The following is a 16,525-nucleotide window of genomic DNA, read 5'->3' on the forward strand; positions in this document are numbered from 1 at the left end:
GAAAGCAATATGATCTGTCATTGTGTCTAGCACAGTGTTGCGAAGCCCGCACTCGTGTGGTCTAATTTTCTCACACACGCGTACTCATTCTAACGTACACGCCGGCATGAACATCCCTTTAAAACTTCCGCTTTTATTTCACCATGCAGTGCAACTAGATTTTGAGCGTATGTGTTTAGCTAACAGCTATAGTTGTCGCTCGTCGTTCATCCTTGCAGCCCGATCTGCTGATGCCGATTACACGCGAGGGCTCGCGCTCCCGCTCGTGAGTAGAATCGAGGGGGAAATGATGAAGATGAAGAAGAAGAAGAAGAAGAAGAAGAAGAAGAAGAAGAAGAAGAAAAAGTAATGCAAAATGTGTGTCCCAGTGCGCCATGAGTATTGTCTGGTATACAATCGCACCACGCGCCCGGTCATAGTTTGGGAGTGCAGCACAGCATTAAGGGAACTTTCCCGCCAAAACAAAGTTTTATTACTTTAGGTGCCCGGTCACTGCGGGATCGAGGGCAATGAATTTGCTGACAACCTAGCAAGACAAGGATCAGCTCAGCAATTTGTTGGTCCTGAATCGTTTCTGGGCACCTCCACATCCGCCGTAAAAGGCGAGTTGACGACATAGAAAAAGCTAGAAATAGTATCCCGTTGGAATCAAACACAGGGTTGTAGACAAGCTAAACTGTTTATCTACCCAAACCCTGCAGTAGCTAAAAAATTACTCCATTTAACTCGTAGTGAACTACGCACGATCACGGGACTCCTAACAGGACACAACCCCGCTCTTTATCATTTAAAGAATATCGGCAAGGTATCATCCGACACCTGCCGCTTTTGTAACTCTGAACCTGAAAGTTCAGCGCATCTGCTCTGCTATTGCGGAGCTCTTGCATTATCAAGGCACAACTTCTTAGGAAGTTTCCTTCTTACTCCATATCAGGTATGGAGCCTAAATCCCAAAACGGTCATTGGTTTTATAAACCATGTAGTACCGAATTGGGGCACAGGATTACAACTATTCCGCTCAACTCCATCAATGAGTATGAGCGATCCGTAAACTTTATACAGCAATCGGGGCCTGCCACAAAAGACGATCATTAAGACTGTCGCAGTGGCCTTTTAACCCAATGCCCTTCTGGCATACAAAAAAAAATCACGGTGCGCCACCAGCCTCACGGGCATTCGATTCCCCACGAGTTTTTTGCCTCGAGAATAAGCCATACAGGAAGACGATGTGAGGATGAGCGTGCGCGAGTGTGTGGGTAACAAAATATCTCACACAGCACCGGTGGTTGTTTCTTTTACACCTGCGTATGCGGCGTAAGTGAATTGAATGCTATTTTTTCATACTCTTTCGGGTGTAAGTAGGCATGGTTGACTTCTCGCTCGATTCGCAACATTGCACAATGGGCAAAATCGAGCTCGTAAGCCCAAGATACCTATTTCACTGTAAAAAATGCAGGCAATCGATTGGTGAACGTTTCATCCTGCGCAGACTTCGGGAAGTGGTCCATTTTGCTCTATTTTCCCCAAAAATCATGATAAAAGCTAATTAAACAGTATAAAAACTTATTTGCCGCCCGTGAAACGAGCTTAAATAGCTTCCAAATTTTGTCAAAACATGAGAAGAATCAAATTCCATCCATTCCATACCGTGTGAAATGCAAGAATAGTCCTTTTTGCCCAATTCACCCCCATATACATAGATAACTTAATTGAAGCGAGAATCAGGCAAAACGAACCGATTGTGAATTCATCACGGTACTAAATCGATGACAATCAACTTTCCTGATGTCTTTCGAGTAAATTGGTACTATTCGAGTTTATTCCCCTGTCTTTGAATTACTTTTAATCGCTTCAATTAGGCTTTGCTATGTACTTAGAGGTGAATTGGGCAAAACGGACTGTACCTGCATTTCGCACAGTATGGAATGGATAGGAATTGATTCTTTAGTTGTTTTGACAACATTTGGAAGCTATTTGAGTTTGTTTCACGGGCGGTAAATAAGTTTTTATACTGTTTATTTAGCTTTTAACATGATTTTTGGGGAAAATATGGCAAAATTGACCACTTCCCGAAGTCTGCGCAGTATGAAACCATCACCAATCGATCTCCTGCATTTTTTTACATAAGAATAGGTATCTTGTAAGCTTCCAAACCAGCGGCTTCTAATTCTTGGGATTACGATCTCGTTTTTGCCCATTGTGCATTGGTCTAATGGACCAGTCGTAATATAAAATTAGAATTCATATATTACGTAACCAATGTATCGATGATTTTTAAGAGTTTGTTTGGTGTGAAGAGTGATAAATTGGATGAACTGGAAAATTACAATATGTGGGCTAAAAATATATCGGGTCTTTCAATGGCAGGTGGGACACCAACCCACACGCTTTTGGTTGGTACCCAACGGTTTTATGCAATTAAACTACTGCCGCACCCTTATATTAGATAGTCTGATATCTTATTTTGTTCTCCCAATTTTATATTTTTTTCCTTGTTGGGGACCTTGGACCACTACGACCAGTTCTTTGATCTATTGTGTCCTTTTTTGCTGTATGCCTTTACTTATGAACAGCTACTATGTTGTTTAGTAATTGTTATTTTAATTGAAGGCATCATCCCAACACGGTAATATGTTGAGAATAAATTGTACTACTTTCTGAGGAGAACTAGCCCATATTTCCGAAGGCTCCAACAGTCCTTTATCAAGAAATTTGCGCCTTTTATTGAATAATGCCGTGCATTCGCACAGTATATGATGAGCACTTTCACACTCTAGATTGCAGAAACGACATTTATCATCATTAAGCTTTCCTATTACCTTCAGATGATATTTGCTTGGACAATGACCAGTAACCACTCTGCTACCCAATTTTATATCATTCCATATTCGTACCATCCGCTCCCCCGCCGGTAATTATTTATTTTGGTATGATTACCTTTTGTTTCTATCACCGAGAAGGTAGAGGGCTATCAACTGTAGCGCGGCAGAAGCAAGCAGTCAGTTGCCGACAATCGAAGCGGCAAGTTCAGTGTGCACTCATAAATGAGTTAACCTATAAATAGAATGGATTTACTCAAAACGTGGTTAAAACTACTCAAAATGTCCTTAGAGTGTACAAACTTTGATTCTGAGTAGTTTTCTAACAAGAAAATTGACAGCAGCAGCTTCAAAGTGCGTTATTTGTTACAGAGAATTGCTGTTTCCTAGACCTAATAACGCCCTAGTAATTCAATGTCCTCAAATGCGTTGCACATGAGTTTTTATTTGCACTCAAAGTTGAGAACTGTTGCTAGTTACCCTGTTTGACGGTAATGAAATCAAAATTCCAATTGCAATTTATCTTCTCACGGATTGTTCAAGAGTATCAATTTTTTAGTATTTTCATTTTGATACATAATATCTTCTATTTTTATATCTTTTTACATTGGATATAAACAATTGTTGAATGAAAGCTGAACATTATACAAAAGCTAAATAAAGATGTAATTCAATCGATAAACAAATGTTGTTTTTTAAGAAAACGTCATTTTATTATGTTTTATCACGAAATATGGTATCAAAAATAAAAAAACTCCAGTTTTCTATGATTTTTTGTAGAACTTCTGACACTGCAGGTTAGTCGTTAGTCTAAACCAAATAAAATCATGAAACCAGTAGGGATTGATAGGACTGTTAAGTTTGCCAAACAGGAGAATCGCAAAATAATCGCCAAACTGCGATACAATCGTTTCCCCTAGGGTTTTGCATATCACTCTAGGAATCACTCCGGCTAGTGACCGGCAGAGATGAGAACCGTGACATTTACAATTTTATCATTTCGACGTTGCGATGCCGTTGATGATGATGGTGATGGTGATGATGATGATGATGATAATACTGTTTCCTTTTCGTTCGTACTGTTGTCATTTCTGTTGTTGGGTGATAAGCGTAATCGACGTTTTTGCACTGTTTACATGATCAGCAAGCATCGTCACTTGCCCACGTCCCCCCGTTGGCTACCGACCGATTGATTGAAGGGAAATTGCATATCTTTGATGACGGTACCATCGCTGGTCCTGTCGCTGCGTTGGTACCATCACCTGGTGCTGTGATTGGACTATTATCGACTGACGACAACGATGTGTGTGCATGTGAAACGTGGTCTTCCTATTAATTTGAATTGATGGTGAGGTTTAAATGGTCGTGCGAATTTGCACTTTGATCTCAGTTTACGATTGGATTGTAATAAAGCGATTTTTGATTTGGTTCCGCACGCTGCATTTACTAGTAATTTAGCGTGAAACACTTACAATTTGCACCGGTAGGATGAAAACACTGAAGAAACTGTTCATGACCCGTTGGAAGAAATTCATGTCATCGGTGAGTGGTCGATAGAAAACCGGATTTGTCGAATAAGGTGAAGGGTTTCCAGCCAGCGACATTGTTCCGGTGTAGAAACCGACCGTGTTAATGTACATGTAGGGAGTACCCAACCGGTAGGCCAGTCCGAGCGCACATTCGGGATAGGCTCCATCCAGAATGAGCAAATCGAACTTCCGCCCCAGTAGGTCCATCGTTTCTTTGTCCTCTAGGGTTGCATCGCAGGCCTGCAAGTGGAAGAAATAGTATCCTAGCTTGGCATAACATTGGTAGGAAGCGCTGCATCGTTTCGGAACACTCACTTGCCACGCGTACCGAAAGACGTCCCACATCGACAGGGGCAGATCGCCTCGCATGCGAGCCCCCAGCAAATCCCAGTTGGTGTAGTTACGGATGTACTCTACCAGGCCGGACGGGGTAATCTCCTGCAGACCGTGCAGGGCAAAATCGGCCGGGAAGCCGCTTACGAAAGTGATGTTGTGACCCCTGGAATGAAACATAAAAAATAATAGTCAGCTTTAGTTAAGACGCCTAAAAATGTAGTTTTTTACTGATCAACAGACCAGCAGGAGATTAAATCCCTTTTGTTAACAGCGGGTTTCGCTTCGTGACAATGAACTTGGATTATAAATCTGGCAGTCGGATGTAGCCATGTAGGTCTACCGGATTATCGACTGACAAGAGTGAAAATTCGTAATACAAAAAATGTCACCAACTGGGGAAAGCTTTCGAGGTAACGATGCTTATGCCGAGGATACAAGCGAATTATGACTAGTCCGTAGCTAGCTGCAGTCGTAATCCTTTTGGAATGACGTGTTAGCATGATGTAGTCAAAAAGCAAATCCTTGCCAGTGATTTTAAGTGTGTTACGTCTGTACCCAAGTCTGTGACTATCGTGTGTCAATCGAGTTTCACCCGTGATCCTGCGGAAGGAATCCGATTTTAACGAAGAACTCGACATTGAACTGACATTGGCATTTAATCCGTCGGATTCGCAGCCCATTGCATGTGTCCCATGAGCAGGTACGTCGTGAGACTTTTAGTTACTCGGATGACGGTGCTATCTTTCGAAACACAGCACTGTTATTAAAGCCATTTATTCTTATCATCCGCTGCACCGACACGGTGCTAATTGTAAAGTAGCACATTGTTTCTTTGCAGCAAGAGGTACAACCTTCAGTGGAGTCGAAAAATAATAATTTACTTTTAATTAATCGTTCCCGTTAACGATGGGTACGTGGAAGCAGCTAAATGGGTCTTTATAGCCTTTTTTGGTGATCGCTGGTCATCCGGTTGGTTTTTTTGGGCTAACAGGTTTTTGATATCTATAAATAGTTCGGAAGATCACCTATTTCGGGTTGACATTGCAGGGGCAATGATTTATTGATGGACGTTTTTTGAGGTCGTTCTATATTAGTTAAACCAGCCTACGTTTGTGTAGATGTTCCAATGACAAATAAACTGACGATAAAATGCAACATCGAAAAATAAAAGAAATGATTGCACTTGATTGTGATTCTATTTCAATCTAGTAAATTAATTAGGAAAAGAATTGTTCTGTATTCGTACAGCTGCCCAAGGAAGTCTGTTGAATATAAACAGAAGATCAAGTTTTGAACGAAATGTTGCACCCAGGTTTTGCTTTGGTTTTCCTTAACTTTAGTTCAGCCAATAGAATGAGGCAAGTGGAGACAACAAGTCGGTGCTTCATCCTGAAGCTTGGACCACTATAAACTACTTTACTAAAACTTGTATAGGTGCCGCCTGTCTCCACCTAACCATATTATAGGTTTTTGAAGTTTAGCAAAAATATAGCTTAAATGTGCGATAACATAGCAAGGAAATGTTTCTAGAGGTTTGCGGCCTTCTGCAAAAATGGGCGTTTTGAATGCCTCGATAATTACCTAGGACAATGTATGTTTGTAAAATGCAACTGACGAAAGTTAAGTAAAAAAAAATAATTTTTAAGGAATGTTCAAAGAAAATGTTCACTAATTCTGCATCTGATGGAGAAAGAAAATTTTATAAACAGCTGAAACGTAAGTAAAAGTTTTTTCCGCTAGGAAAAAAAGTTTCACTTTTCACCCTTTTGTGAATTGTGCATTGAGACATGCGAGAGTCGTGGCAAGCATGATGCTTGCTGCTATATCTTATGGTTCGCCATCTGCACCGGACTTCCGACCATATTTACGCGGGAAGCTGTCAGCCAACTTCAATACTGTCTCGCCGGCAACTATCCAAATAATGTGTAAACATCACACATTACACATTCCAGGCAAATCCTCTAATATGGCACACATACCAGGGTGCCACATCCTCCCCCTGCCCTGCGTAAAATGAACAATTCATTGAATTGATTCATTTGAATTGAATTCAATGTGCGGTGTTATTTCAGATAAATTCTAGATTATTTACATTGTTGGCTCTTATACATAAGCAGTAGAGAAATTGATCTACGTTTTGTAAGGCGACGACATAAAATAGAAAATATTTCTTGTCCTAAGATCTTTGTTAGAATACGCATAGTCGCCCCAGTATCTATTATATCTTCGCATTGATATCGTACATTCCAAGTAGCACTCTTTCGTCATTTCTGGTTACTGCAACCTATTTATGACTGAAATTAGTCGTTAATCGGTTACCACAACTAGTTTATAACAACTGTGCTAGTAGGGATCTATGGTCCTTACCTTTCTGAAGTTAATGATCATAATGTTCTACCTATCTATCTCTTTTTCTAAACAGTGACCTTAGACTTATTTCGAATCAATATTCAAAGGTGCTGGGTTTGGGCTTTTCCCTTTCTTGATTCCTCACAAATGATTGCTATGGGCTTTTCCAAACTCAACCTCAATATACCTTTGGCTGTGGACTTTTCTTGGCTCAACCTTAATATGGTTTTGCCATGGACTTTCCCTCTCTCTCTGAATCGTAATTTGCATTTGCCAGGCCCTTTTCTCGACGCGCCTTTAATACATGTCGGCTATGTCCTTTTGCTGGCTCAACTTTAATGTGCATTGGCAAAAAGGGTGATCGGCTCGACTGCAGCAACTATCGCTGCATAACGCTGGTAGCCGCCGCCTACATGGTACTCTCCCAGTTTCTGTTACGCCGGCTGTCACCGATAGCACAGGGAGAGGCTTATTAGGGGCTCGCGTAGCTGTGGATCAGATTTTTACCATCCGATAGATCTTGCAGAAATGTTGGGAGTATAACGTGTCCACGCATCACAGCTTTATTGATTTCAAGGCAGTATACGATACAGTCGATCGAGACCAGGCATGGCAGATAATACACGAACACGAGTTTCCGGATAAACTGACGCGACTGATCAGAGCTACACTAGACCGAGTGACGTGTTTCGTGAGCATCTCGTGGACACAGCCTACTTTTCCCTTCCCGCCGTACGAAGCTGACAATGTAATGCACTAAACCCTTAGTAAACCGGTAGTTCTTTATGGACTTGAAACCGTGACGCTGCTCACGAAGGACGTACGCACCCTTGCCGTGTTCGAGCGGATGGTATTTGGGTGAGTACAAACTGAAAGCGGAGAGTGGCGGAGGCTTATGAATCACGAACTGCCAGTCAGCTTGAAGAGATTCCCATCGTACATCTGGTGAAAGTCGGTAGACTACGGTGGGCCGGACACCGCTTAAGGATGCCGGACGACAGCGCTACGGAAACAGTTCTCTTCAACAACCCCATCGACACTACGCAAGAAACATTTTTGTTGTATAGCAGCTTATTAAGCGTTTATTCAATTGGTTTTATCTATACAATAGTTGAATGAGCTACTGTTGAATAAAAATGTTTGTTGAGTAGGAACAGGGGGGGTGCAAGACAGGGGCGTGCAAGAAAGCTCGACCAGGATGAAAATGATTTGCGATCTCTGAGACGACTACTTGAAACAGCACGTGCCACTCCGGCTCTAGACTGCAGACGACGACGACGACGACGATAGGCTTTTCTCGTTTCAATCTTATTATACGTTGACCATGGCCTTTCACCTGCTCAACTTTAATATGAATTCTTTGGGCTTATCTTAATACATGTATATACGTTGAAAACTACCTACTGGCAATTTCTATTATCATGTATAATTTTAATCACTAGGGTAGACGCACCAGTAGTAGTGGTAGTACCAGTAGTGGTGGAAACTTGAATCATTCCATTATTTTTGCAGATTTTGGTACAAGTTTGATAAATATTGAACTACTAGTAATAGTATTTTTTGATAAGCATCAAGCTTGTACCAAAATTTGCAAAAATAATGGAATAATTCGAGTTTCCACCACTACTGGTACTACCACCACTAATGGTGCGTCTACCCTAATGGAATCCCTCCAGTTCCATTTATTGTTGCCAATGCAATTATCTATCCCTTTCCATACTCGACGATACTCACTTGCATTCAGAATTCCACCCGAATGGCCAGTATATTGCACTGCAAAATATATTCTATTTTTATTACCTCGTATTTTACTTCTAAATTCACCCCAAAGGTTCAATTTGGCAAGGGATCGCCAATGTAATGCTCTGTGGTTCGCCATCAGCACCACTTACTCCCAGCCTTATTTTTGCGGGAAACTGTCAACCAATTCCGACATTTTTTCACTGTTCATCTAGTTACACGCTACCAGCAACTTGCCCAGCCAAATCATCTGATATGGTAAAAATACCTGCATGCCAAGCTTGCCAGCCTGCGGAACAGCTGATTTGTTGCGGAATGCCAGGAAGTGACAAGTAAGAAGAACCTGGTCAACCTGGTTGTTCTCTACATTCACTCATTCTCGATAATAGTGAATTAAATCAAATGTGAATCATTCATTCATTTTGAACTGCTGACTATGTAATTACAATAAACGTTAATGTTGCTCCCAAACTTTGAGATCTGAAATATCAATCAATCAAGCAATAATTCAGCACTGCAACTCATAAATGAATTGTTCTGACGCGTAGAAAATTGAGAAAGACAAACACTGTCAGCAGTTCAGTTGCTATGTCCATGGGCTAACAAATAAAAGAATACTACCAGGGGTAAAACTGTATGCGCTGAATGCGTTTTAGGTTCGCCCTCATGCAGGATTGTCAATTTTTTCAAGCACTGGTCAAGAGTCAAATGCTTACAGCGCTATGCGTAAGAATAAAAAGAGCGATATATAGGGAAATTAAAATAGAAGACATTGAATCGCTGAAAGAAGCATGAGCACGACGAGCAAATGCAAACCGGTTGCAGTAGATAGTTTCGGTAGGAACGACGTTTTACAGAACAGTCAAAAACAGTGACAGAAGTAGAAATTTTCTCATGTGGCAATGAGAATAGCAGGAGTTGTGGAGTTACCAACACAGGAGTAGGTTAAAAATTTTGTCAGTGAGCTGAAGAATGGAAAAGCTGCTGGGAAGGAACCCAACCGAACTTGTGAAGGTGCAATCCACTGGATAATTCTGGAAATTGCGACGGATGAACAACTGCCAAACGAATATTTGGAAGGTCATATTAGAATGGGTATCAATTTAGTAGCATCAATCGAGGCATTTACATTGCTAAATTTGCCATTTACAGTATCCCGTTTTTAAGATTCATATCATTGCCGGAGATATTTGACGGCTAAGACCAAATTGCTCAACAAATTGCATGTTAATATTTTGTGAAATAATGATAATAGCAAAAAAATTTTTTCTCACATAGGAGATTTTGCTTAAACACTCTTAAATAATTTTCGTTTATTTGACCGACTGCGTAGATAAATTTCGGGAGTACAACTTACGGACTATTAATCTGTTTATAGATTTCAAGGCAGCATACGGTTCAGTCAAGCAAAATGTGTAATGCCAAATAATGTTTGAAAACGGTTTTTTGACAAAACTGACATTGAATAGGTTCAAATTAAGTGCAGGTCTATTAAATTGAGGCTCATCATCAACACTGACAACAACACTAACACTGCCAAGAAGTACATACATGGTAGCTGGTAGATAACGTGGTTGTCCAATTTTTATTCATGTCGAGGTAGAGTTAAACCTCTACGATTTGAAATAGTTGAGAAATTCATAAACCATGCGCTCGTTTGCGAAGCGTGGTAACAAATTAATCCAGGTGAAGTGAAATCAGATGCGAACATTGTTTTCTATGGAATATATAGCCAACTAAAATACCGTAGTTTGCAAATTCGCAGTTTACTGAGGGCAGTTTTCAGAAATACCGTACAGGCTCATTCCCGCTACCATAATTTTGAAAACATCCATTTCGCCATACATTTTCCGAGTAATTGCCTGGATTCGGTTCACGAGAACCAGCGACAGTAGCTGTAAAACAACCCTCTTGACTCGTAATCGTATGATATAGCATTTCAACGTGCAGCCGATTTGAAATTACTAGGTATAATTTAATCTATGATTAAGTGATGCTTCGTTAAATGGAAATCATTGCGGGAGAAACTGAAGTTTCATTTTGAATATTGTACCGTGACCGCTCCTAATTCTGCGCATTTTTCTTTATATAAGTATTTTTTTAACATTGTGCATAACTCATCATTGCGTTATTTTTTATAAATGTCTGTTGAATATTACGCCATCATTCACAAACGGGCCATAATATTTGAGAGCGAAATAATTTAACGTGAAACTGAAAGTATTTTATATGGCAGAAAACATCGTCGTTAGCACCAACGCTAAGATTGTCCTTCTAGAAACTTAACAAATTTATGATCGACATTCTTTGCAATGATCAAATTACCCAGCATAATTAGAAAGAATAATTAGTTTTAGTCATGTTTTAGGCAAAAAGTGTTTGCATACATTGCTTTCCTTAGAAAAATGCGATGCAATAATGCGCAGATTTAGGCACAGATTTTTTATTCATGTTCCAAATTCTGCGCAGTAATATATTATACGAAGAAATCGCGAAAGAATACGCAATCTCATCCAAATGGCTGAGGTATAGAGGCATGAAAATTCAAGAAGAATCTTTAACTTGCATTGATTGGAATCCTGTGCCGTGTCTCGGGGTCCGAACCTACGAGCGCCAATTCATGAAACCAAGTCTTCTATTTTTTTGAATGTCCAACCTCATGGGGCTGTCAGAGAGTGGGGAAGTGGTTTCTATATGAAAACACAATTTTTAGTATTAGGCTAAAGTGTAATGTTCAGTATGCAGAAAACCTGAATCAATTCGCTATTCACGTTATCGAGAATAAAATATTTAAAATGAGGCAATCAAAATGATAACAATATTCCTTTGCCACCCGGACAGCACAAGAAGGCCGGATCATGGATTTAATTATGGTAATGGCTAATGCTGGATTTTTTGGTGTGCTTTCAGCGTATAAAGACATAAACAGCATGGCAGGAGTATTTATTTTTACTTTTTGGGTGCGCAGAATTAGGAGCAAACATGCGCAGAATTAGGAACATGGGCAAGGAAGTGCGCAGAACTAGGCACCATGGATAAGTTTACAAAACGAAAAATATACTCAATTGTTGGTCGACTTATAATTCCCTTATTTTTTACCAGATATTATAGACCGTAGCACTACACGTTGCTGCTATCCACGTTGTTAATTTACATCTAGAATACTTAGAATAGCGGAAGAATCATACAAATGTCTTAACTGCGCAGAATACGGTACGTTCAAGGTAGATCGAAACAGTTTACATTGTTCAAGACTCACCTCGGTATCAATCCTTTGGCCAGCTCCCAGAACGGGATCTTGTGTGATTTGGTGCCACCCATTGTGATCATCAGTATGTCCGCCGCCGAGCAGAGCGACGAACATAGCGCCACCAGCGCCCACATCGTTAGGACCCGCATCGCGTACGGGATGTGTCTTTTTCTACAAGAGAGAAACAATAACGATAGGTAAGTAAATATAGTAAGTCACTATCACGGTATATATATTTCAAAGCTTTCAAAACTAAGCAGATAATTATTTGTGTCTTTGTTCTGCGTGCTTCAGCACGTACAATTTGTTTCTAAAGCAAACCCATTTCAAAAAGCAAAATTATTTAACGGTTGCACCTGCATGGTTCTGGTTTTTGCTGGCCGAAAACGAAAATCGCCAATCGCGGTCAATTACCTGGCCGTTGAGCGTGCGAACTCGTCGGAAATGATAACAGTTTTACGCTCCGCCAAATGGCATGATTTGTACGGTTTCATAGTGTTCTGATTCTCCAGAATGATAAACACAGTTGGTTTGGTGTTTGCTTTTACCTACTCGGGTTGTTTTCTGTTTCAATCGAATTGCACCAAACCCGTTTTATTTGCAATCAAAACTTTATATAAATAAATAAAACTTTTTCCAGCGGTGTAAATTATAAAATCATTTTTGTTTACAATTGCAATCAGACTGTTGTGCTCAGGGCTGCAAATTTTCAATTTCAACATCAAAATTCCGCTGAAAATGAATGCAACTGTTAGTCAAAATCGGCATCATAGCACACTAATCGAAAAAGAAAATAACGCGCTGAACCCGAGTGAAGGTTTATTTCAGTTCAATCCGTCAAAATTATTTTGGTAGTGACTAGGTTCACTAGGTTTTATCACGTATTGAATGGTGCTGTCAATATCACTAATACGCTGATGATATTGAATGCCTGAAATTAAAAAGTCAAATATTATCATTTTCATTGATATTATCTAACTCAATTATTGAATCATACAATAATTTTTCTGCATTTAATATTAAACATTCATGATATTGACAGCATCTCAATGATATTGCTATTTCAATATCAACAGGATCTTAATGATATTGGTATTGTATGTCAATCACTGCTCAATTTATAGGAATGGCAGCTATGTTCATAAGGCTTTGTGTGTAAGTGAAACAGATGCAAGCAGTCGAGAGGGAAAAAATAATTCTGTCAAACGTAATCCTTTACATTGAGATTAAAAAATGTTCGGCGTTTGAATTTTCAGTCCAAAAATTGCAGCACTGTGCCATCAAGCAATTATCAATTTCATTGAAAATATCAACGATTTTTTTTATTATTGCTAATCCTGGGTCATCTTTAATAGTCCTTAAAAGCATCGAAAGGTTGTCTCGGACGATGCTATGGAAACTTTTAAAGTTTCTCTATTTTTCTATTTCTATTCTATTCTCTATCTATTTAAATGCTTTTTATCATTAAAGAAGTACTACCAAATTTCCTACGTTTTTTTCGTGCGACGAAGAAGAAAATGTCGACTCAGCGTTTTAATTTCCGTCATTCATAAATAAAAATAACTCACGCAAGGCATTGTCGTTATTCTACAGACAGGAAAACTTTTGAAAAATTTTGATTGATGGATTTTAAAACGGTACGACGAATTTAACAAAGAAAGTCAGTTGCGCAATTTCAATAAATCGCTTTTCAGTGATTTCAAAGCTCACGGATCGGAAGGTAAGTGTGTTTTAGTCAAATCAGCACAAGAACTTTTGGAGTATTATCCATTAAATCCATCCAACAAATGATGAAAATTAGAATGGCTTTACTTACTACGACAGGAATTAGAAATAAACCCTACCTATGTACCGGAAGCTAAACGAATGGATGAAAAAAAAACTCAAAAGCACATACTGGTGTAATGCAATTCTCACGGGTTGTGCTATGTTAGTCAGAGCAACGTGACTCTTCTGATGTGCCCTTTTGCGAAAATTTTCCGGGATATCGGGGATGTCACAAAACATGATCTTTTACGTTATCGATTTACGATAATTTCTCAACTATGCATAGTCATAGTTTTAGGATTATTTAAAAGGATATGGGTACGTAGGCTCAGAACAAAACATTTTTGGCAATTGGACAGGGTCTAGTATTGAGAGTAGTATCAAAATTTCGTTTCATTATTTGGTTAAATATTGCATTTTAAACAGGCCTGTAAATTGGTACCAGTGTGAAATTCTAAGAATCATGAAGGTGATTGCGTTAAGCTCTGTCAGACGAAAAACAAAATAGTTACAAAAAATACGTTCACAGTTTTGATCCAAACAAAGTACACTCGTTAATTCGACTTTCGTATGTACGTTATAACCTATGGATTAGCGCTGAAAACCCGAGAGGAGTTTAATATTAAATTTTGTATTTAAACTTTCTGTGGCTTTTCCTAAGAATGATTCAAATTGATTGATTTCTCAGCTTGTTACAAAACATTTTTTCGTAGTTTGAGTCATATAAAACTCACAAATGTTTTGTAACACCAATTGAGGATAAATGCAAGTAAACGTTTTCAAAATATGATTGACCTTGAATTTTTTAGTGTAACGAGTTCAATATTTTGAATTTAAAACTTTTATCCTTTCTACTAATTGGGAACTCAATGGAGGCGTTTTATGATTTACTACAGGGAAAACAAGGACTTCGACTACGGCTGTCGCTGTAACGGGTGGCAACTAAAATTTTGGAATTTTTTCGCGGCCCTTATGCTCAACAACAAACGAGCTCAGAGAGAATTGAGAGTATGTATGTGTTAGCTTTCTCTCTCCTTTTTTTGTTGATATTTTTTGTTTTGTTTATGGTTTTTGCTAAAAATGGTGTCGAAACAAGAAGCATTTCGGGAGTGCGTTGTACACTTCTACGAACTGCAACAGAAATCTCGGCAAAATGTATACGGTACAATATTTAAAAATCAAATATGTTGCGGCTTCGACTGTTTACCATATCCTAAGATGCCCAACAACTATTCGCAAGCAAAATAGTGGAAGACCAGCCAAAATTATGGACGCAGAAAGACATCGTTCTCTTTCTCGTTTCTTCAACAAGAAGCCCTCTGGTTTGGCTATCAATTAAGATGCACCAGACGAATGTTTGAAGAAAATGTTGATCTCGTTTCTACAAAAACATCATGCAGATGGACAACGCGTGTTTTGCCGGATAGAGCATCATCGCATTACACCAAAAAAACAGAATTGTTCCTGAATACTCATTCGATTCCATTTTTACTCAAAAACCACGACCCGAAAAATCTGTCTCAGTGTTCCCAATTAAAGATTTCTTCGGGATTATGAGTTCCTTGGTGTACAAAAAATAACAGGAGAGCCACGAATTGCAAACAGTTGATTGGTAGAATCAAGATATGCATTCGCAAAGTTGACATGACGGCCGTACAACGTTTCTGTTTCGACGTCAAACGAAAGCTTCGTCGAACAGCCGATAACGGACCGTTTTCAAATATACACTATTTTTTTCAACAATGAATAATGTATCTTTAACTTCGGTAAATCAGATTTTCTTCATGTATCTTTGTCTTGTTTTGACAGCTTGAGAAAAAATTTCCAAACTTTTAGTTGCCACCCGTTAATTTACAAATAAATCTTATAGTCTGCGGTTTCACTACGGAATTTATTGATATTCGTTGTTTCATTAAATGCCAATTATTTTTTCAAATATAAGACTTTTGGTCTTTTTTTCACCGGCGTAACTTTTAAGACGAAATCTGTTTTATACATTCGCTGATTTGCTGATCTGTGTTACCAGAGTACTCGGGAAGCGGAGAATAATAGCGAAGCCAGCGGCAAATTTCTGTCGAATCCAACTTTTTTGTTTGCTCGCCCACTTATTTTGACCCGCGCCGCAGTTGGACAAAGTGTGGTGATGGCGGTTCTAGTTAAAACGTGACTGGGAGAGTTTGTCGTATCGTATTATAGCTAGAGTTAACGAATTTAGACTGAAAACGACTGCTATATAACAGGCATACAGGGATTTGTTTGCATAATTTTTTCTTGAACTTCAATTGAGCTTATGCTAATGATCAAGTAGTTATAAAATAGTAAAAACAACTAGTTACGTTAACCCCAATTTTACTATAAATTCAAACATAATTGTTTAAATTTTTACAAATTTACAAATTTTGCTATAAAACCTTGGCAGTGCCTGTTTTTGATGGGTATTTTGGTGATTGTATTTTTCATAACCTCTGTAACGTTCTATTAACCTTAGAGTAGCACAACTCACAATTCAGGAGTCTTCCACACTTCTGCCCCAAGGATAAGATATTCGTGATATCATTGTAAAATATCCTGTTGAAATACCTTACAGTGGTAAGCCGGTGCAGAATAAAATGTAAGAAAACAAACTTTTTCTTCAATTATCGCCATCGTCACTACATCTATGTGTAAATAATTAAGACGGACTTTTCATATGAAACTATGCTAGAAACCACGTCATCCATATCCACGTCATGATC

At 39.0% G+C, this 16,525-nt stretch overlaps 1 protein-coding gene across 1 annotated transcript in view; it reads right to left on the reverse strand.

Annotated features, from left to right (window-relative positions):
* LOC128742239 (UDP-glucosyltransferase 2) overlaps window positions 1-12,172 on the reverse strand; it is a 28,809-nt gene extending 16,637 nt beyond the window's left edge. The window contains exons 1-3 of the mRNA XM_053838530.1: window positions 12,033-12,172; window positions 4,664-4,847; window positions 4,292-4,588 (exon numbers count right to left, since the gene is read on the reverse strand). Coding sequence (XP_053694505.1) covers window positions 4,292-4,588; window positions 4,664-4,847; window positions 12,033-12,172 — 621 coding nt within the window. The remainder of the gene's footprint in view (window positions 1-4,291; window positions 4,589-4,663; window positions 4,848-12,032) is intronic.
* Between the last annotated feature and the right edge of the window lie 4,353 nt (window positions 12,173-16,525).

Source organism: Sabethes cyaneus, chromosome 3, assembly GCF_943734655.1.
Source record: "Sabethes cyaneus chromosome 3, idSabCyanKW18_F2, whole genome shotgun sequence".
Classification (NCBI taxonomy): domain Eukaryota; kingdom Metazoa; phylum Arthropoda; class Insecta; order Diptera; family Culicidae; genus Sabethes; species Sabethes cyaneus.